Source organism: Carettochelys insculpta, chromosome 22 (genome assembly GCF_033958435.1).
Source record: "Carettochelys insculpta isolate YL-2023 chromosome 22, ASM3395843v1, whole genome shotgun sequence".
Lineage (NCBI taxonomy): Eukaryota > Metazoa > Chordata > Testudines > Carettochelyidae > Carettochelys > Carettochelys insculpta.
Genome location: NC_134158.1, coordinates 18,833,192 through 18,856,376, shown reverse-complemented (window position 1 = coordinate 18,856,376; position 23,185 = coordinate 18,833,192). Strand labels below are relative to the sequence as shown.

Below are 23,185 nucleotides of genomic sequence, written 5' to 3'. Positions count from 1 at the left end.
TGCTGCAGGCACAGGGTCTGCAACCAGTTGTCAGCTCTGTGTATCTTGTGTTGTTTAGTGCAACTGTGTCTGGGAGGGGCCCTTTAAGGGAGCGGCTGGCTGTTGAGTCCGCCCTGTGACCCTGTCTGCAGCTGTGCCTGGCATCCCTATTTCGATGTGTGCTACTTTGACGTGTAGACGTTCCCTCGCTGCGCCTATTTCGATGTTGGGCTGAGCAACGTCGAAGTTGAACATCGACGTTGCTGGCCCTGGAGGACGTGTAGACGTTATTCATCGAAATAGACTATTTCGATGTTGCAACATCGAAATAAGCTATTTCGATGTTGGCTGCACGTGTAGACGTAGCCCATGTGTCCATCTGCCTCATCTTTGCTAGAAGTTCAGTCTCCGTGATCCATTCAGCCCCCTGGGTTTGCAGTATTGACTCTGGAAGCAGTTGTCTTACAAAAAACTGCTGCTCAAGCCACTATTTACGTTGAGAGGTTAGCCCTGGGTCAAGCTGTGCTAGTGCAAAGCCTTCATGGTGTAAGCTGTGGCTGGCCCCAGTATCATTCTGCTGTTAGGCTTCAAAATTTCTCGGAGGGGCGGGAAAACTAGTGGTTTGAGCAGCAGGGCTGGGGGTCAGGACTCCTGGGTTCTATCTTTAGTGTGCCAGTCTCAAAGACAGGTGGGATTTGTTAGAAGTGCTCAGTCGATGAGGCCTTTTTACCCTAGACCTGTGGATCCCAAGTGCGGTCTGCAGACCTCTGACAGGGGGCGGGGGGGTCCATGAGGGTATTCCAGGGGGTCTGTGAAAGAAATAAAAGATAAATAAAAGTGAGCCTAGAAAATAAGTTCTAAAGTAATTACAACATTTACAATCAATTATAATTTGTAAATTAAATCTCTTCCAATCGTGTTATAAATTGCCATGCGGAAAGCTACACAGCGGTTTCTTCTTTCATTTAATGAAGTTACCTAGCACTGGCTTTGGTGGAGGTCTGCAAATGGTGTAGGGGGATGCTAGTGAAAAGGTTTTGACCCACTGTCCTAGACGCCTTTTCCCCGGTGTCTGTGCGGTCGTGACACATTTTGGCCACCAGAGGGGGGTATTGTCTACAGACACATGAGCCCAAACCATTTCTTCTTTGCTAGTGCTGGGGGGACTAGCTGGGGGGAGCAGGCCAGAGTCAGGGGTGGGGCAGGCCATGCTGTGGGGGGCCTGGGGCTGTGATGCTGCATGCTTCCCCGGAACTAAATCCCCTTCCAAGTTAACCAGGGGAGCAGCAGCAGCAGCAGCGTTTTGATCCTGGCTTGACCTCTGGATATGGATCCTGTTAATCCTGCGCCCCAGAGCCTAATCCTGTTGGAGCTGGTTAAATCTCTCCGGCCCCTTCCTGTCTGCACAGGCTTCAGCACATGCTGCTATGGCCTGGGGAAGGGGCAGCCTTCCTGACCCCAAAGCTCCAGCAACTCTGCCCTCCCTGAAGCTGGGACTCTTTTTCCTACCATCCTTGCTACTACTACTAGTTAACCCTTGTACTCCAAGTGGCGCATAAATCATCTACAAGTCTCTTCCACCTCACTCTGTCTCGGGACAAAACTTCTAGCTGGCCCCAGGAGTACCCCAGTTGTTGTCCTTCAAGCTCAGTAGATCTTCTCCACATTGTCCGTGATCTTCCTCTTTTGCATTTCCCTTGCAGGTCCCATGTGAGAGCTTGACGGACTGTGCCAGATGATGGTTTTCTGAGAGTGTGGTCTAACCATCCCCACTTCCTTCTCTTGACGTGAATGTCAAGTTGTGCTGTATCAGCAGTTCTTTCAGACGATTGTTGCGGGACATCTGCGTTAGAGGAGGAGCAGCTGTAGGTTCACACCACCGTATGGTCACAATAAAACTCAAGTTGCAGCTCAAGAGGTACCCCCCAAAAGCAACCAAGATGGGACTGAGATTCAACATGGAGCAGTTGAAGGATATAGAGGCAAGAGCCGGATTCCAAGTGTAGCTGTCCAACAGATATGCCCTTCGGACAAACCTCATCCTGAAGGGTGCTAACCGGGGAACGAATTTGGGCACACACCGAAACAGCCTGGGAAGAGACTTGTGGTAAAACCCTGGGAAAGAGGACAAAGCGTCACTAGGAATGGAGCACAGCAGAAACTCAGAGAAAAGTGAAGGAATGAAACAGCAGCAAACAACAACAACGAAACAAGAGCAGCCAAGGCCGAAGCTCAGGAACTCTTCTCAGAAGCCAACAGAGATGTTAAAAAGACTGTAAAATGGAACCAGAAGACTTTGTGGAAAACCTTGCACAACGAGTGGAACAAGCTACAGGACGGAGAAACTTGAAAGAGCTCTATAACATCACATGGAAGCTAGCTGGGTTGCAGCCCACAGTGGATCAGCCAGTACAGGATAAGGAGGGTCGCGTGCTAACAAACCCAAGTGAGCAGCTCAGGAGATGGAAGGAACACGTTAAAGAACTACTGAACCACCCAGCCCACATGGAACCTCCAGAGCTACCACCTGCAAATATACCTCAGCAGATTAACAGCAACTGACCTACAAAAGAGGAAGTCACAATTACAGACCCAACAGCTCCTTACTAAATCTGTCAACCCTGTCCTGGGTCTATTTACAGTAAAACAACAAGAAGTCCTGTGGCACCTTATAGACATAGATATTTTCGAGCATGAGCTGTGGTGGGCAAAGACCCACTTTGTCAGATGCACAAGTCTCATTCATGTGACAAAACAGGTCTTTGCCCACGAAAGCTCATGCTCTAAATGATCTGTTAGTCTATAAGGTGCCACAGGACTTCTTATTGTTTTTGAAGATACAGACTAAGTCAGCTACTTGTCTGCTACTTATAGTAGGTAACCGAGGAGCTAAACTGGGGGGCTGGCCAATCAGGTGCTAGAATCATCCCTCTGGCATTATAGCCACACCCCCTTGGGGTGGGTGGGGCTGTTCCATACAACCTCTTCCTTGCTCAATGGACGGGGTGAGCCAAGGGCTGGGTGAGGGAGGTGTGGTCAGGAGGATTTCCATCAATGTAGGAGCAAATATCTTTATTCGTGGGTGTGGCTATACAGATAAGCATGTGAAATAAACCAAACGCTGGGCAGGAGTGTGGGCAATGCAGTTAAAATAAGGGGGTGGAGCCAATAATTAAACATGGAGGTGTGGCTATGCAAATAAAGACATGGTAACAGCATCTGAGGATGTGTCTGTAGGAGAGCCAATGGGGTGGCTTATGGACGTGACTATGCTGATAGCGCAGATGAGAGAACCAATGACGCAATGACCATGCAGATAAAGCAGGAACTGACAACCAATGAGTTGAACCGAGGGAGTAGCTAGGCAGATAAAGCTGTGAGAGAGAATGGCGTGGGGGCGTGGCTATGCAGATAATATGGGTCTGGAGAGCCAATAGGTTGCTAAGACTTCGTGGGTATGCAGAAGAGATAGTGCTGGAGCACCAAGAGCTTGATGTGGAGGTGTGGCTATGCAGATAAAACAAAGCGGGAGAACCAATTGGCCGGCGCAAGGGCGTGGCTACGCAGAAACGGCCGGGCGAGCGAATCGTGCTGGGGGAGGGGTCTATGCAGATAAGGCGGAGCAGGCGAACCAATGGCAGTGCAGGGGGTGGAGTCTGTGCAGACGATGCCGGGCAGCTGAGCCAATGGCTGTGCTGGGGGTGGGGGCTATGCAGATGAGTCGGTGACAGCGCGGAGCCGGAGCGCTTCGGCTGCGCTGTGCGGGGCCGCAGGGGCAGCAGCGGGAGCCGAGCCGGGGGGATGATCCGGGCGTTCTCCTTCCCCGTGAGCCCGGAGCGGGGCCGGCTCCGGGGCTGGCTGGAGGGCAGCCTGGCCGGGCTCTGCGAGCTCCACCTGCTGCGGGAGCGGCAGGAGCGCCGAGTGCGGCAGGCGCTGCGCCTCGGCACTGAACCGGCCGAGCTGGCGGCGGCGGGGGAGCCGGAGCCGGGCAGCGCCGGGGAGCCGGACCCGGAGGAGCAGCTGGTGAGTCCGGGCCGGAGAGCAGGGGCGGCTGGGGCCGGGGCTGGCTGGGCACAGTCGGGCTAATTCCCGGGGGCTCCGGCTAGCTTCGCCCCACCGGTGAGCGGCTGCCTCGGCCCACGGGGGGCCCGCTGCGGGCGGGGTGGGTTGGGTAGCGGGGCTGGTAAAGGGTTGGGGAGCGGGGAAGCGGCATGAAGGTGTGGGGCAGCCCTCCAGCTGTGCTGTGGGGGGGGGGGTTGGGGTTAGCTCCCACCAGGTGTGCTGTGGCGTTGGAGCGGGGGTTTGGGGTTAGTCCCCCCAGCTGTGCTGTGCTGTGCTGTGGGGGGGTTGGGAGCAGCCCCCCCAGCTGTACTGTCTGTGGGGGTTTAGGGGCTGCCCCCAGCTGTGAAGCGTGTGTGTGGGAGGGGGGTTGGGGGTAGCTCCCCAGCTGTGGAATGTGTGTTGGGGGGGTTGGGGGCAGCCCTCCCACCTGTGCAGGGGGTAGGCTCCCCCTGAGGTCTGGGGCTGTTTTGGAGGTGTATATTGGTATACTAGGGGTGGCGAGGAGCCTGGAGGCCAGCTTGGGGTGTATATGAAGTTGTTATGGGTGTGTGGGACCGGCCCCCAGCTGTATGATGTGGGGGGAATGGGCTGTTATGAGGGTGTGAGGGCAAACCCCCTGTGCAGGGTGGGATGTATGGGGTTTTGAGGTGTGTGGGGCTGCTGTGAGTTGTAGGGTGAGTCCCACCCTGTGTGGGGTCTATGGGAGTGTGGAAGTGCCCAGCTGTGCAGGGTGGGTGCTTTGTAGGGGTTAGGGGAGTCCCTCTTTCTCGGGCAGGTGAGCAGGAGGCACCCCCTCCCCCATCTGCATGTGTAGCTTAGATAAACTTGTCTCAGATCCCCTGGCCTCTGGGAGGTCCTGGGCCCAGCCCGTTGATGGCACCACCACCAAGTCCTGGGCTACCTTGTTGCCCGCCTGGGGGCTGGAATCTGCTGCTCTTTGCATATTTCCTCTCTCCCAGGGTGGTCAGAACAGGATGCCTGGGTACTAGCTCCAGCACTGGGTAGGAAGCAGAGTCGGTGGTTAGCGCAGGGGGGGCTGGGAGTCAGACCTCAAGGGCTCTGTTCCCAGCTTGGGGAGCCAAGCGCCAGCCTTCCTTCCTGATTGGGATGGGCTTTTGCAGTTGAAATTGCTTTTGGACCAGGAATCTCATAAGCATCAAAGTACTGAATGAATGAGTGTGTGACCGGAGCCCGGAGGTGGTAGATCTTCCACTAAGAATAGCAACTGGGCTCTGAAGGTTGGGGTGTTCCTGAGGACTAGAGAAAGGAGGGTATTCCTGATGTTTTTGGGATGGAGACAGACTCCAGGGGGAAAAGGAGGCCTTAGAAATTGCAAAGCGATAAACTGAAAGTAGAAGGACATCGTCTCCATTAGTGATACTGGAACAATTTGTACAGTACTGATGTGATGAAAATCACTTCAAGGCAGTGTACAACAATGCCCAAGCACCTTCCCTGTGCAGCATAAAATTAACCGGTGGCATTCCCTCCTCCAGGATGTTTCCAATGCCTGGTGCTTGGGTGGGTGTTGGGGAAAAAGTTATGATTTTTTTTTTTCCGTACAAAAATCCCAGGGTTGGCTGCTATGATAATACATTTGAGTCTGTTCACCCTCATGCTTCAGAGCTTATCACCAGCTGGTGGTCAGGAAGGAATCCTTGTCCCCACCCCATCCCAGTGCATAGTTGAGTCCATTTCCTCTGTACCATCCAAGACAGACTATGGCTCTAGACTGGCCTATTGGTCTGGTCTGGTGCAGCCAGGAGGGGGAATCACTGCACGTAACAGACCACTGATCATTTCCACTTTGGCATTTTCAGCAACAGAATTCAGTTGTGCTCTGCGCCAGTGTTAAGGTGGCAGCACTGTGGGTGCAGGAAAGGGCTGTCCTGCGACTGACAAATTAAACTAAGTTGCTATGGTCTTCTCCTTCCTGTGGTGGTGGGAATGGAAAGATCCTGCAGCCTCTGGGAGAACGCTGGCACAAAGTGAGCTAGGGGGATGCTGGAGATGGCAGGTGAGGTGTTTCTCTTTCCTAAGCAGTGTTCCCGCTAACTTTTTCCCCTCCAGGTGTGGAATAAATTTTATTCCATGCACTGAGGCATGTGTAGTTGTGCACCACCAATAAAAACACACACTGCTGGTGGTGGGCTCTGTGCTAATCAGCTGGGCGCCCCTGAATCTCTCATGGGCAGCTGCCCAAGCACTCAGTTGACAGGGAATGCTGCTGCTGAAGTCTGGCTGGTATTTAGTTCTGCCCACAGCTGGGGATCGGGGCCTGTTGCGCTCAGCGCTATGCAGACACACCACAGAAAGTCCCTGCCCCAAAGACCTTACAGCGCAGGGCCGGATCCAAACTGACATAAATCAGCTATAATTCTGTTAGAGTCATTGGGGCCAGATCCCCAGCTGGGGTAAATCAGCTTTGCTCTATTAACAAAACAAAAAGCAGTCAAGTAGCACTTTAAAGACTAGCAAAATAGTTTATCAGGTGAGCTTTCGTGGGACAGACCCACTTCTTCAGACCATAGCCAGACCAGTCTGTTCTGGCTCTGGTCTGAAGAGCTGGGTCTGTCCACGAAAGCTCACCTGATAAACTATTTTGCTAGTCTTTAAAGTGCTACTTGACTGCTTTTTGTTTTGATAGTGTATAGACTAGCAGGGTTTGCTCTATTAAGTTCATTGTTGCCTCTTCTTGAGCTCACGTCTGGCTGGTGCCTCTGCAGAGGTTGAACCTTCTCCCTGCAAGGGAAAGTGGCTTCTGCTGACAAGGGGGCTGGTTGTGGTAGTGTGTTGTGGGGTGGCTCTTTCCTTGGTTAAAAGGTTCCTTCCTGGAGGCTTAGAGGTGGGGTTGCGGCGCGTCTGGCTCTCCATCGCGCTCTCATGTGGCAGAAGAGTTTGCAAAGCCACGTGCAGCGTCTTTCCTTGTCCATCCAATTCTCTGCTGCTTCCTCAGCACTCCATGAAAAGCCCTCTGGGGGACAACCTGTCTGCCAGTCAGAGTTTGTCAGGAAATCTATGGCACAGGCCCTGTCCTCCCTGGTCACCTTCCCCGCCTACTCAGCAGTGTCCCCCATGAGCTGAGCACTTGGGCAGCTGCCACAGGAGAGATTCAGATGCTGCCCAGCTGATTAGCAGAGTGCCCACATCTGGCAGTGTGTGTCTATGGGTGGTGCACACACATGCCTGGGTGTACAACACAAAATTTATTCTGCACAAGGATCTCAAAATAAAAAAGGAATCATATAAAAATGGAAACTAGGACAAATTACGACAGATGAATACAGGCAAACAACACAGGATTGCAGGGGCAAGATTAGAAAGGCAAAGGCACAAAATGAACTCAAATTAGCTATGGGCATAAAGGGAAACATGACGGCTTTTTATAAATACATTAAAAGCAAGAAGATGACGAAGGATAAGGGAGGCCCATTGCTCAGGGAGGAGGGAAAAACAGTAACGGGAAACTGGGAAATGGCAGAGATGCTTAATGACTTCTTTGTTTCGGTCTTCACTGAGATGTCTGAGGAAGGAATGCCTAACGTAGTGAATGCTAGTGGGAAAGGGGTGGGTTTAGAAGATAAAATAAAAAAAGAACAAGTTAAAAATCACTTAGGAAAGTTAGATGTCTGCAAGTCACCAGGCCTGATGAAATGCATCTTAGAATACTCAAGGAGCTGATGGAGGAGGTAGCTGAGCCATGAGGTGTCATCTTTGGAAAATCATGGGAGACATGGGAGAAGACTGGAAAAAGGCAAATATAGTGCCCATCTATAAAGGGGAAAAAGAACAACGCAGGAAACTACAGATGGGTCAGTTTAACTTCTGTGCCAGGAAAGATAATGTAACACGTAGTTAAGGAAATCATCTGCAAACACTTGGAAGGTGGTAAGGTGATAGGGAACAGCCAGCATGGATTTGCAAAGAACGAATCATGTCAAACCAATCTGATAGAAGTGGGTCTGTCCCACAAAAGTTCACTTAATAAATTATTTTGTTAGTCTTTAAAGTGCTACTTGACTGCCTTTTTGATTTGATAGTATATAGACTAGTTCGGCTCCCTCTCTGTTACTGTTCAATCTGATAGTGTTCTTTGATAGGATAATGAGCCTTGTGGATAAGGGAGAAGCAGTGGATGTGGTATACCTAGATTTTAGTAAGGCATTTGATATGGTCTTGCACAATATTCTTATCAATAAACTAGGCAAATACAACTTAGATGGGGCTACCATAAGGTGGGTGCAAAACTGGCTGGATAACCATACTCAGAGAGTAGTTATTAATGGTTCTCAATCCTGCTGGAATGTTATAACAAGTGGGGTTCCTCAGGGGTCTGTATTGGGACCAGTTCTGTTCAGTATCTTCATCAATGATTTAGATATTGGCATAGAAAGTACACTTATTAAGTTTGCAGATGATACTAAGCTAGGAGGGGTTGCAACTGCTTTGGAGGATAGGGTCAAAATTCAAAATGATCTGGACAAATTGGAGAAATGGTTTGAGGTAAACAGGATGAAGTTTAATAAAGACAAATGCAAAGTGCTCCACTTAGGAAGGAACAATCAGTTTCACACATACAGAATGGGGAGAGACTGTCTAGGAATGACTACAGCAGAAAGGGATCTAGGGGTTATAGTGGACCACAAGCTAAATATGTCAGCAGTGCAATGCTGTTGCAAAAAAAGCAAACATGATTCTGGGATACATTAACAGGTGTGTTGGGAACAAGACATGAGAAGTCATTCGTCTGCTCTACTCTGCGCTGGTTGGGCCTCAGTTGGAGTATTGTGTCCAGTTCTGGGCACCGCATTTCAAGAAAGATGTGGAGAAATTGGAAAGGGTCCAGAAAAGAGCGACAAGAATTATCAAAGGTCTAGAGAACATGACCTATGAATAAAGGCTGAAAGAACTGGGCTTGTTTAGTTTGGAAAAAAGAAGATTAAGGGGCGACATGATAGCAGTTTTCAAGTATCTAAAAGGGTGTCCTAAGGAGGAGAGAGAAAACTTATTCTTCTTGGCCTCTGAGGATAGAACAAGAAGCAATGGGAGCAGCAAGGGAGGTTTAGGTTGGACATTAGGAAAAAGTTCCTAACTGTCAGGGTGGTCAAACACTGGAATAAATTGCCTTGGGAGGTTGTGGGATCTCCATCTCTGGAGATATTTAAGAACAGGTTAGATAAATGTCTATCGGGGTGGTCTAGACAGTACAGTCTTCCCCCACCTTACGAGGATAATTTGTGCCTGAAAAACCCCTCATAGGGCGAATTCTCGTAAGTCAAAAATGTAATTACCATTAATGTCAATGGGAAAAAATTTTATGCATTCCTGAGCCCCAAAATGTACACCCATTTATGTTAAAGCAACACCAAATCCCATTAAATCCGGTGCAAGGGGCTGGCAGGGCATGGGGAGGCAGCCTGGCCTGAGCGCAGCTTAGGTTAAGTGGGGAGGGGGTGCTATGAGGGGCTGGCCGCGTGGGGAGCTAGGCAGGCACAGGGGTCTCCTGGCTGAGGGGTGATGCCTCTTTGTCAAGACCAATGCAGCTGACTCCATCCCCTCGGTGCTTGCCTACCAGAGCTGCCAGCCTCCAAATCGATCCTCCTAAATGGGAAGAAATGCCTCATAAGCTGAAGTAGGGGTATTAAATGAAACTCCTCGTAAAGTCAAATTCTCGTAACTCGAATGGGCGTATCTCAGGGTATGACTGTGCTTGGTCCTGCCATGAGGGCAGGGGGCTGGACTTAATGACCTCTCGAGGTCCCTTCCAGTCCTAGCATTTTATGATTCTAAGGATGAAAAAAGAGGCCAGACTGCTGCTCAGTGAGGGGAAAGTCTGCAGGGTGGGAGTCAGTGGGGGAAGGGGGTGCTCATAAACCATGTGATTGTCTGCTCATGGTTGGAAGGGGTAGTGTCACCATGCCAGAGTCAGCTAGAACTTTGGTTGTGTGGTGGGGGCCCCCACCAGGAAAGGGCTGGGGCTGTGGTGAGCTTCCTTGCAGCAGTGCCCTGCCTCTCAGCCCATAGCTGTGGGTGCTGTGTGGAGGTGAATTGTGCTGTATTTCTCTCTCTTTAGCCTGAAGGGAGAGGAATGGGGCAGGCTGCCTTTTCCTGGTGGGGATGGGGGGCGGGTAGGACTTTGCTAGGATCTGTTCCACCTCTGAGCCGGCTCTAACCTAAGACTGCAACACCAAACCAAATGAGCTGTATGGTTTGTGGAGGGTGCAGGGGATTCCCTGCAGGGGCAGGCATGTGGGTCAACAGGTCAGATAGCTCAGGGGTTGAGTATGATCCTGCTAAACCAGGGTTGTGAGCTCAAGCCTTGAAGAGGATATTTAGGGGTCTGGGGCAAACAGATTAGAAAACAAATGGTCTGGGATGGTGCTTGGTCCTGTCAGGAGGGCAGAGGACTCAGTGACCTCGCAAGGTCTCTTCCAGCTCTGAGATGTGTATCTCCATTGGTGTGCTGTGCTGTGCTTCAGACGGCTGCCTATGAAGGGGGCATTAGAGTAATCACTGTCATGCTCCAGGGCTGGAGCTGGTCCTTGAAGCAGGGTCAGGAAGGGGATTCCTCAGCTACCAGTGCATCCTGTCAGGAGTGTGTTGGATTTTTGAAGCATCAGCTGTTAAACAATGTTCCCTGTAAACTGAACATTTGAGCGACTGCCCAGGAGAGGTTCAGGTGTCTCCCAACTGATTAGCAGAGTGCCCACAGCTGGTGGACTGTGTTCCTATGGGTGGTGCACTCTGCACATGTGTCTGCGCACGTAACAAAATTTATTCCACTTTTGGGTGGAAAAAGTAAGAGGTGATGATGGCAGACAGAAAGCACACTAAGGACTTGCCAGACATCCACCACATCTGTGAGAGATGCAGCAAGGACTGTCACTCTTGTGTGGGTCTTCATAGTCACAGTAGATGCTGTAAACGAAGTCCTCAATTGAAACTATAAAGGGCGCGATCCATAGTCTATGCAGACTGAAGGATGCCCGTCCCGTCCCTGATGATGGCAGGGTGCCGGGCTGGGGGGTGAATCTGACATGATGTAGCAAACGTCTGCACTCCGGCGTTCTAGTATCTATTGGCATTGCTGCAGGAGAGGCAGCTAGGCCTGGGGTGGCTTGGTGAGCTTCCTCCAAGCAGCGACTGGGATGGATTTTACAGAGAGGCACAGCACGGAGTGGGAAAGTTACATGCCCTGAGATCACCCAGCAAATCTGTGTGAGAGCCGGGAATGGAAACCAGGGTTTGAGGCACCCATTTTCTCTGCTGCAACCACTTGCCCCCACTGCCGTCTCAGAGCTGGGGTTAGTCCCTAACTGTCCTGGCTCTCAGGCTTCGCTGCTCTGAGCACACAACACCACTCCCTTCTCAGAGCTTTGGGTAAAACCCAGGAGTCCTGATTTCCCACTTCCCTGTGTGTTTGCCACCAGCTGATCCTCCCCCACCCTCTTGCAAGGTGCTCTGTGTTTTTGATGCCCTGGATGTGCTGTCTTGCTGATGTCACAGTTTGGCCTGGGCAGTCGTGGGAGCTGTTTGCATCCAACCAGGTGTCCTTTTTGACTTCTAAAGGTCTAGCTGTGGAGTGTGGCGTCACAGGGGCTGGGTACGTCTCAGACACCACCAGGGTTCCCTGTAAGATGAGCGCCTGGGCAGCTGCTCAGGACGGATTCAGGGGCTGCACAGCTGATTGGTAGAGCGCCCCCAGCCAGCAGCGTGTGGTTTGATGGGCAGCGAACACCTGCACATGCTTTGGTGCACATAATAAAATTTATTCCACCATGAATAGAAAGAATTGGTGGGAACCCTGGACACTCCCCCACCTTCCCTTTCAGCTCCAGCTTTGCCAGCTATTTACTGATTTAATAAAAAGATTTTGCTCCATCTTTATCCCCCCATTTAATTAAATCGATGTCGCCTTTGCGGAACCGTTGTCAAAAAGCCCGGCAGCGTCTTCCAGCAGGGGATTAATGGGGCGAGCAGCTTTGCATAGGGATGAGATCCTCTGATGGGGGTGGCGGGGGGAGCTGGGCTGAAGGCTGAGCCTCGGATCTCACGGTGGGAGAAAGGGGGATACCGGAGCTGTGCAGCCCCCGAGGACGAGGCTGCAGTCAGATCGGGGTGCTGAGAGCTGGGGGAATTCACAAGCTGTGTGCCTTGGTGCTGATAAGGCTGCTCTAGCAGTGGGATAATGAGCCGTGGAGTCCAGCTGTTGCCCCCACCCCTGCCCCCACCCCCCAGGCTCTCTGGGCTTCATTGTGTGTGGGGGTGGGGGATAAATCAGCCAGAGGCCTGCCGGGACTTCAGAGCTCTGTGTCCTCCTCACACCCGCTGTCCCTCCCATCTTCACCACCTGTCAGTGGCATGGTCAGCTGCCTCCAAGCAGCGCCAGCCAGACAGACTTCATGGCCAGGGCAAAGCCATGCAGAGTGCTGGGCTGAATTTCCCATGGGACCCTTCCTTGGCTCCGCCCCTGTGCTGTGACTCCACCCCCTTGGGTTGGACAGGGGTCACACAATCCACCATCCCATTTCTCACCCCTTTACTTGTGAAGTGAGTCTGTGCTCACGAAAGCTCATGCTCAAAACTTTTCTGTTAGTCTATAAGGTGCCACAGGGCCCTTCGTTGCTGTTACAGATCCAGACTAACACGGCTACCCCTCCGATACCCTTTACTTGGGTCTCTCTTTAGGCTGGGGTCCTTTGCTTAGATGGGGAGGCCCCCTCCAGAGGGGGTTGGGAGTTTTTCAGCAAAATGTCCCGTCCCCTCAACTGGGAAACGTGGCTGTGCTGAAACCCAAACTTTTTGTGGGAAAGTTGGTTGGTTGTGACAAACGTCCTGATTTTCAAGGGGGAGGGACCAGGAATTCTCGCCGTTCCGGTTTGTAGGAAGGAAGAAAGAGATATGAAAGCAGGAGTCAAACCTTTCAGCAGGGCTCTGTCCTTGTCTCCTACTTCGTCTACTGCAGGTTGAGCCTTTGTAATCCGGCACACTCTCGTCCAGCAGCAGCTGTAACCCACCATGATTTTAGCCAACCCGACGACCACTTATGATGGGTGTGGCCAAGTTTCCCGTGGTCCCCTAAAGTTTCTTTCCAGCCACCAGTCCTGGCTCTGTGTCCTGTGCTGTTGTTTAGCTGTAATTTACTCCTAAATGTCTTCTAAGAGGCCAGTCAGCAGTAGAAGGGTTGATTATATGCTAGACAATATTGACCTCCCATGGTCTGGCCAATTCTCTTCTCCAGCACCGGTCGGGTCCTGAGGGTGCTGAACGAGAGAGGTTTAACCTGTATTTCTTCTTTTAGGGGTTGCTGGTGAGTGGAAACGTCTGTGGTTTTGATTTTTGTTCCCAATCCAGGACAGGAAAAAAAGAAAATTCTCATGGGACAAGCAGTCCCTCCCCACTTGAGGTGCGTGGAGGGGGGCTTTTGACACCACCCCGCACGGAGTGGCGAGCTTCCTCAGGAAGGTGCCCTGGCTCAGGGAAGTTAGGAGCCCCCCTGCCCTGGGTGCGGGGAGCCTCCTCAGTGGAGTGGGAGTGGCTGGGTCTGATTTTTAGCGTTGTCTGTCTTTAGCCTGGCCTGGCCATCCCCACTGGCCGTGTTTCTGCACCGCGCCGTCTGGCATGCGCTCTGGCACGTCTCTTTGGCCCTCTGCCCCCCAGATGGAGCTGGGGCGTGTGGGAGTCGTGCCAAGGCTGGGGCGGGGGGAAGACAGGCGAGCCACCCGGAATGGGCCGAGGTGGAGCCAGCGGCTGCCGAGCGGAGGTCGGCTCATGCCTGAGGCATGACGGGGCGCGAGGCTGCGGGCGGCTTGGCGTCCGGAGCGGCCCCGGTTTAGGGTTTCCTTGAGAGAGTTGCTCAGACAAAGCAAAGCCCAGCCATGCGTCCCCGGCTGCAGCCTGTCCATCCCCTCCCGCCCCACTGGCTGCGGCTAGGAGTGTGATTTCTCCTCTCTGCTTGGTTGTGCGCTGAGCCTGGGGCTGGGATCCTTGGCCAAAGTGCTGACTTTCCCAATCAGTTACATGGGGGGAAACGATCCTGCCTGGACGGCGCAGCGCCTGGCTTGGGAGCGGGATGCCTGGGAAGGGGGATATGGGCAGGCTGCAGGACTGGAGTAAAGCTGGTGCAAAGGAAGCAGCTTGAAGACCTGACTGGTGGAGGGATGGGGGAGCCTGTGGTTACACAGGGGGAGCTGAGCAGCCAGCCCCCCCCCCCCCACTGACTTTAAATCAGAGGTGGGGGCCTAGGCCTGGCCTGCAAGATACAGGAGCTGGTGGAAGCAGACGGCTGCACGGTCTGGGGACTCGGGGGTGGTGGCGTGGCCTGCAGGATACAGGAGCTGGTGGAAGCAGACGGCTGCACGGTCTGGGGACTCAGGGGTGGTGGCATGGGGCCTTCGGCAGGGTTGCCTGGAGCTATTTGGCTTCCCCGCTCCAGCCCCGCATTTCCGGCCTCCGAGGGATGCTGAAGGGGGACGAGGGAGCAGGCTCCTGCCTGCTGCTCCGTCTCCCTTCCCCCTCTATCCCTCCTGTGCCTTATCTCTGCTTTATTACTTATGGGCCATAACTGCTGGTGAGTGTGTGTGTGTGTGCGTGCGCTCTGCCGAAAGGAGCGAAACTCCGGCCTGGACTGTGGCAGGGAGGGAGCTGCAGCTGGTGAATGGGTGGGGTGGGAAAGCTGATGTCCCCTCCATATCTGAACCCAGCACGGGCCTCGTTATTCAAGGAGCCTGTTAGAGATCCTGTTATCCATCCACAGAGAGTCCAGTGACCCTCAGCACCGATTGTCTTCTTCCCTCCTCGGCCGCTGTGTGTCTGGGGGCGCCCGGCCCGACGGGGCCCTGATCTCAGACAAGAAATAACAAGGAAGAAGAAGAAAAATCGAGCCATTGTGGACACCCCACAGACCACACAGCCAGCAGAGCTTCGTATATGCTCCTGGACCAGCCACAGTGACCTTGGCCATCCTCAGCTGGGTACTCAAGGGCTGGCCTCCTGCCTGGTCCTTTCCAGCTCAGCCCATCCCCTTCTCCTACCCCTTGTATCATGAGCAAATATGGGACTAAATCCTTATATGGTCCCCATTACCATGGCAACTATGCAAGCCCATCACCATGGTAACAAGTATGTGCTCTTCACAGCACCCCATTTTACAGATGGGCAAATGCCGTGCCTCAGTTTCCTCCTGGTTACACAAGTGGAGTCAGCTGTTGTTGTCAGGTGGCTGGAGGGTGAATAGCAAGCCCTGATGGAAACATGAGAGCTTGTGAATTCTGGGTCTGCGCTTAAATATGATACGTAAGGATAGGGGTCTGCTTTGGTGCAATTGGCTGAAAGTCTGCCCCACCCATTTACTGTGCCATCTTCCACCCTAGATCTGGCTGCATTTGGCTGCTGCTGTGGAGCATGTGGACACAGCTTGTGAAACATTTTGAGATCCGTTGCCCTCTTCTGGATATACTTGACATGGCTGTGCTGAGTGTCATACACCCTGTACTGCTAAAACCTACCTTGTGGGAGATTCTCCTTCAGCCCAGATGGGCTCTTGTGGCAGGAGGCTCTGGATTCCATCCCTGTTGCTGGTGGGATGTTCTGAGCTACTGCACGCTTTCGTCCTGATTATCTTTCTTGAGCATGCCAGTGGCTTGTGGGAAAGATTACCATGCTGTGCAGCTGATTGTGGTTTCGTTTCAGGTGGAGGAATTAGCAGCTGTTAAATGCTGTGGGAACAAAAGAATCTGCTTTTATGCAAATATCCTCTGTAATTAAGAAGGCAAAAAACCCTCCACCCTACCGAGGGGGTGGAAAGCCACTGAGAAGATACTGAACGCATAGCCAGGGATGTTTCTAAGTATAGCAGCCTCTAAGTCATCCCTGGCATAGCTCTTGTGAGAATCAAGGGTGTAACAGCCCAGTAAGTTGTGTGGTTTTTTTTTTTTTTTTTTTAAACTCGTTTGGCTCCAGGCGCCTTTCATAGCCTAACAGGGATGAGATTTTTAGATATATAAGCTACACACACATCTGTGGGAAGAAAAATGCACATACTGTGTTCAGCTTTTATTTATCATGTGCCCTGGTCCATAACTGCTTACTGAATAAAGGAGTGGTTCCCAACCTGGGATCCATAAGGGTACTGCGGGGGATCCATGGGGAAAAAAATGATTGTAGAAAATAAGTTTTAAAATTTCAAAGTTACGATAAATTATCAATAAATTAAATTGTAAAGTTATGACCAATTATTATTTTTAAATTAAGTATCTTCCCATAACGTTATTAATTGTGATCTGAAAATCTGTGTTGCGGTTTCCTTTTGCACGTAATGAAGGATACATAGCGGCTAGAATTAACTTGGATGGGGGTTGGCAAATGGCTTGGGAGGGGGAGGTGATTGAGGGTCTGTGGTAGTGAGAAAAAGTTGGGGACCACAGGGAAGAGGGCCCACAACAGCAGTTGGTGTTGAAGGAAATTAGCCAACCCAATACCCAGCTGATAAGAGAGAATTCTCCCCCTCCCTGTGTACTTCCCCCCATCTAGCTAATGAAAGAAACTCAATTGTGGAGCTGTTGATGAGAAACCTCATCTGTTTCCATTAGGTTCCTTTCGCTTTCTTTTCAAGAATGGATGTTTTTCTAAAAACCGCAGGAATTAATTTAGGGTTATCCAGGACGTCACCCCGAATGATCACACTGGTCTCTTAGAAGCGGATAAATGGCCACTCAAGACTCCATCAAATTAAGCCAACCTGGATTTTTGTTCTGAGAAAGGATGTTGTGTTTCCCCCTCTGGGGAGACGTGAATCCACAGCAGCCTTGACAGCATCGTCATTTACGAGTGGTTTCTGGAAGCTTAGGTGAGAAGTTGCAGGCTTTGTCAAAACCGGTGGCTTAATTTTAACCTCCCAAATGAAATTGCAGTTCTTATTCTTGTTGGCAAAGCGAAAGCTTTGCAGGAATTAAATGTTGCTATAGGAACTTTTTAACAAGCTTTTGTTCTAATGATTTAAACTGCATTCCTGAAATTATGGCTGGGAAATAAATAGGGGAATTAGAAGCTGATGGAATTCACATGCCTGACTCCTTTAGGAAATTCCACTCCTGTACACTCTAGAACCATAAGAGCAGCCAGACTGGTCTGTCTTGTCCAGCATCTTGTCTTCTGACAGTGACCAATGCCGGGTACCCCAGAGAGAGTGAGAAGAAGGGGTAATCATCAAGTGATCCCTCCCCTTGTCCATTCCCAGCTTCTGACTAACAGAGGCTAGGGACACAATTCCCACCCATCCTGGCTAGTAGCCATTGATGGACCTGTCCTCCATGAATTTAACAGGGTTCAAAAAAGAGCTGGATTAAGTCCTGGCCTCCAGAACATCCTCTGGCGAAGAGTTCCACAGGTTGACTGTGCGCTGTGTGAAGAAATTACTTCTTTCTGTTTGTTTTAAACCTGTTGCCTATTCATTTCCTTGGTGACCCCTAGTTCTTGTGTTACAGGAACAAGTAAATAACGTTTCCTTATTCACTTTTGCCGCACGTGTCAGGATTTCATAGATGTCTGTCAGGCCCCCCTCCCCCGCCCCAGCCCTTAGCCTCCTCTTTCCTAAGATGAAAAGCCCCATCTTGTTACTCTCTTCGCACATGGCACCCGTTCCAGACCCCTAGGTGTTTTTGTTGCCCGGTTCTGAACTTTTTGCAATGCCAAGATGTGTTTTTTTGAGATGACGGGACCACATCTGTACTCCATGTTCAAGATGTGGGTGTCCCATGGATTGAGAGAAGCCATAAGATATTCTCTGTCTCCTTCTAAAAAGAGAACGTTAGAACTAGAAGGGGCCTTGAGAGGTCATCAAATCCAGTCCCCTGCCCTCCTGGCAGGACCTGGCACTACCTAGCTGATCCCTGACAGTGCTTGGACAATGAGGGACGTGGGATGCTTCATTGTCCACTCCCCTACATCGTGGCAGAGCTAGTTTCTAACTTGGCACCTTTCTGATCTCAGTGGCATTTTATATTCTAGTCTATCTTCAAATGCAGAGATGCCTCGGCAATAGCAGAGCCTCGGTGCCTGGCACTCACTGCTGGATCTTTCTCCTTCCAGCTCCTGTCTGCAGTATCCTGATTTTATAGCTCACAGAAAGAAGATTGAGTCGTTGACTGCCCAGGGGAGTTAGGCTCCTCTCCTGCTCAGGCTCTCTTGCAGAATCCTGCTAGGTGCATGTCTGCATCTTGAGGCAGCTAAGTCCCTTTGGGAGCCTGGCTTTCCGAGCCCAAGATGGATGGAGGTGGGTGGGTGGGAGAGAGAGACACGTAAACTTCCCATTGTTTATAAGGGCTTCTCCTTTTTAATATCATGCCCTACTTGCCATTCGTGTGGTGCTTTTCAGCAATGGGGCAGGAAGAGGGTTAGTGTTATGGTCCAGCCCTGTTTTACAGAAGGTAATTTGAGGTACAGAGTGAGAACAGCAACTCCAAAGTCCTTCAAGGCATCAGTGGCAGAGAGCCCAGGAGTCCTGACCAGCATTTCCCCCTAATTTTTTCCCATCCCTGGGAGGAATAAGTTTTGTTCTGTGCACCACAAGTAGGAACACAGGCTGCTGGCTGTGGGCACTCTGCTAATCCGCCGGGCAGCCCCTGAATCTCTCCTGGGTGGCCACCTGAGTGCTCAGCTTACAGGGAACACTGCTTCTGTCTTCCGGGCCCCTGCTTTAACCACTAGCCTCCACTCTCCTCTTAGAAGTGGGATAGAACCCAGGATTTTCAATTCCCATGGCTCTAACCACTGGCTCATGCAGCTGGGAATATAACCCAGGAGACCTGAATGGTAGTGCGAGACTTTGGCCATCGGATCAGGTGCTGTCCTCTGCACTGCCTGTTTTTTTTTTTTTTTTTTTTTTTTTTTTTTTTTACACACATGCGTGTACACAATGCATGTGTCTGACTGCTGTGCCTTCTGGTTTTGTTGCACGGCTACGGTGCTTCTCCGTTCCGCAAAGCAGCCTTGATGGTCCAAGAGGAATTTTTTTTTCTCCTGCGGAGAAATGGGAGCTGCGCTTCCCTGCAATAGACTTTTTTCAGGCCCATCTCCTCCTCTCCTCCTGGCAGCAGGGGAAGTGTTGGCTGTGGGAGAGCAGTGTCTTTAAGGGAATGCCTGACAGAACCGACACACAGCTCAAGTTTATTATAACCTGCAGTTCCCTGGGCAGCTGTTGGCTGTCAGGAGCTGGCATGCTCTGGTCTGTATGACACCACGGGGACCAGCAATAACTAGCGGCTTAGTGCGGTGGGTCCCAGCCTCCGCAGCTCCGTGATGCTCATGTGCCGGGCTGTTGCAGTTCGTGTTTTAGCTGCCCCAGCTCCCCTTGCGCTGGAGGCAACGTGGCCTCGTGGCTAAATGATGGCGTGGGACTCAGGAGAGCTCGGTTCTCTGCCTGGGTGAGTGGCTGTGCCTCAGTTTCCCCCGCTGTGAAATGGGGGTTGTGATCCTGCCTTCCTGGCTAAAGCTCTGAGACTTCATGGTGTGGAGCAAGTTTCACCCCTACTTTCCCTTCAGCCGTGGGGCGGCGCTCGCCCCAAAATGGATGCATCAGCTCCCCCCAAAATCCTGAGATGGCCTTACCCTATCACCAGAAGGTGGGGTTCTCTCTGATTGTCTGAGGGGTCCTGTTTTCTAGCTCTATCCAGCCCTACACCCATTGTTTTGGGGTAGATCAAAGCACAGTATGGCACAGTTACTGCATGGCAGGCTAATGGCGGGGATATTCACGCCCGAGCTTGCTGCATGCTAGCAGTTCATCTAGGCAAGCTCACGTTGTATTAAGGAAAAAAAATGGAAGCAGACGTTCTCCCGTGACTCCAGGAGCTGGGTCTTGAAGTGCAAAAATTGGAACACTGCCACCTAGAGATCGGGACTATTGTGCCAGGTGCAGCACAGCTTCAAAGTCCCTGTATCATGGGCTAGGCAGGAGGATGGGGAGAAGCAGAGAGAAGTGACTTGTCAAAGTCTGAGCACAGCCAGATGCAGAGCCAGGGCATCCTGGGCCAGGCTGCCTCTAGCTGAGCCACATTCTCAGGCCCCTAGGCAAGTGGGATGGTGGCGCACTAGCCAATATGACCAGGCTGTGAGTTTTACTAGCCAGAGAGCTAAACCTGCCGGCCAGGTGCAGCAGGGTGCTGGTTTGCAACTGTGGGAGGAGGGTGTAAATCCGCAGCCAGGGCAGCCTGTGCCTCCATCCTCCCACGGCAGGAGATGAGAATGGGAGCTGGGATGTTTCCTCTCTGTTACATCTGCCTCTGCTCACAGGCGTAATGAATCTGAAGCCACCTCCGGATGCTGGGTCAGCGAGGGGTGGAACATTAAAACAAGGCAGGTACACACACACACACACACACACACACACACACACACACACACACACACACACACACACACACACACACACACACCCCTATCCTGTTACCCTGTGGAACTCCCTGCCCCAGGATATTAAGACAGTCAAGAAGAGCCTAGTATAACCCACGCCCCTGGTTCGCTGTCCCATATAGTGGCCCTTAGACACAGAGAGAGAATGACTCCTGGTCCACACTAGGGATCAAAGTCGATCCCAGATATGCAATTCTAGCCACGCTGTTAGCATGGCTAGAATTGACATATCAGGATCAACTTTCTTCCCTGGTTTAAATCAGGGATCTTCAGGCCCGCGCCGATGTCCCTTACTCCATGCATCAGCGTGGAGTACCAGGGTCAACGGCCGAGCCCAGAGAGATCAATTTTTCTGTGTCTTCACACGTGTGGCAGAACTGATGGACTGTTGTACGCCAGGCCCCCAGTAACTGTAGACATACTTGGGATTTCCTCTACAGCCCTAGTTGCAAGCTAGGTGGCTTTCAGCTCAAACTGCAGAGCCACGGTTCCCAACCTTATCAACATGGGCGCCCATTTTGACAGTTCAGGAAGACTTGGTGATCCACAGCAATTCAAAAATGTCGGGGTGGGGGAGCAGTGCCGTAACTACGTTTATTATAGTTAATTATTTTATTATTATAGTTGATCTGAGTTGTGGTGGAGGAAAGACCCTCATTCCCAAATCACTCCCCCCAACTGCCCCAGCTTAAACCCCACACTCAGGGGCTGGTGGGTTGGGGGGCTGGCGGAATCACAGTCAAGGGCTGGGGGACTGAGGGAACACACTCAGCGGCTGGGGAGAGTCACACTCAGCGGCTGGGGAGAGTCACACTTGGGCTGGGGAAGTTACACTCAGGCTGGAGGGGCTGGGAGGGTCGTACTCAGGCTGGAGGGAGTCACACACAGCCAGAGGGGCTGGGAGGATCACACTCAGAGGCTGGAGGGGCTGGGTGAGATACAAACAAAAAATGAAACCTGACAAACCAGCTACATAGAAGAGAAGGGGGACAAAAGGGGGGGCAAAAGTTACTTACTGCAAGAATCTATTCAGTGTCTTGCCTGGGAAGACTCCGAATATCAAAGGTGGAGAAGCTGTCTCTCTCTAATGTGTAATAGCTCCCAGATGTGGCAGCGTTAAGGAGCTGCAAATGGCTCCTTTAAGAGCCACATGCAGCTCTGCGCTGCTGCCAGCCCTTAACAAATCTAATCGCGACCCTTGTTTAGGTCCCGACCCGTAGGTTGGGACTCCCTGCTGTATAGGCTCCTGCACTAAGCTCCAGAGATCCGAGGTTGGAATCCACCTGTGAGCAATTACAATAGCCGGATTTTAAAGGAAGGATTGGAGTTTGTATGTGGACAACAAGAACAAGGAAGCCTGTTGGTAGAAGGGACAGAAGCTTCTTTGCATGAGCCAACCCACTAGCTTAGGAGTCTGGCAGGAACTTCTGCTCTTGTAGCCACGGTGGACTGAGGGGAAGAGACTGCTGCTGCTGTTGGCAGACAGGCTTTATTCTCCACTGGTTTTCAAATGGGTGGAAATGGCCTGTGTGGAGTGAGTGGAGGGCATTCCTGGAGCACGCTGGGCTGTGGCTGTTCTCTGCCCTCCCAGGGAGCAGAAGGTGCATTGGGGCATGGCTGGAACACGCTGATTCTGTAGCTGTTCTCTGCCCCGCTGGGGTCAATAGAGACAGATCAGACGTGTGTCTGGGCTCCCTGTGATGTGGAGAATTAGGAGGAGCATTTCGAGCAGATCTAGAGAAGTGGTTGTTCCCCTCTATTCGGCACTGCTGAGGCCACATCTGGAGTATTGTGTCCAGTTTTGGGCCCCCCAGTAAACAAAGGATGTGGATGTGCTGGAGCAGGTTCAGTGGAAGGCAAGAAAAATGATTAAGGGGCTGGAGTACAAGACCTATGAGGAGAGGCTGAGGGATTTGGGCTTGTTTGTTTTACAGAAGAGAAGACTGAGGCATGTTTTAATGGCAGCCTTCAACTTCCTGAAGGGGGCACAAAAGAGGATGGAAAGTATTCTCAATGGTGACAGATGGCAGAACTAGGAGCAATGGTCTGAAGTTGCAGAGGGAGAGGTGTAGGTTGGATATTAGGAAAAACTACTTCCCCAGGAGGGTGGTGAAGCACTGGAATGCGTTGTCTAGGGAGGTGGTGGATTCTCCATCCCTAGAGGTTTATAAATCCCAGCTTGACAAGACCCTGGCTCGGATGATTTAGCTGGGGTTGATCCTGCTTGAAGATGACTAGATGACCTCTTGAGGTCCCTTCCAGGCCTATGATTCTGTGTGGCTATTCTCTGCGCCCTAGGGCCTGTAGAGGATGGATTCGGGTGTGGATGGGGTGCACTGCACTGCACTGCGGCTACTCTCTGCCCCATGTTGTGGCAACTAGACCATGTACACAGAGAGAGAATGAGTCTCCTCTGTAGCCTTAGCTGAATGGCCCCTGGTTTTTTGCTGCAACTGTAGAGGCTCCTGCACTAAGCTCCATAGATCCCAGGTTCAAGTCCACCTCTGGGCAGTTCCACCAGCCCAACCCGGCCCAGGCCAGATTCCTAGAGGGTGCAGTGTGGTCAGCGGACTAGAGGCTTGTATGGCGTCAGAGCCACCAGCGGTCAGCTGTGCAAGTCACGTGTCCGGAGCCTGCCACTCTGCTCTGTTTGGCGGCTTGATTGCGGCACTGAGGTTACTTGAGTTGGAATCGACATTGTCCCCCTTTTTCAACCTTGGCCTGAGCCACTCAA

The 23,185-nt window shown here is 51.7% G+C and overlaps 1 protein-coding gene across 1 annotated transcript in view; it reads left to right on the top strand.

Annotated features, from left to right (window-relative positions):
- The first annotated feature begins 3,768 nt into the window (after positions 1-3,768).
- Positions 3,769-23,185, top strand: part of DACT3 (dishevelled binding antagonist of beta catenin 3) — a 33,383-nt gene continuing 13,966 nt past the window's right edge. The window contains exon 1 of the mRNA XM_075016471.1: positions 3,769-4,002. Within this exon, the coding sequence (XP_074872572.1) occupies positions 3,781-4,002 (222 nt within the window). The 5' untranslated portion in view covers positions 3,769-3,780. The remainder of the gene's footprint in view (positions 4,003-23,185) is intronic.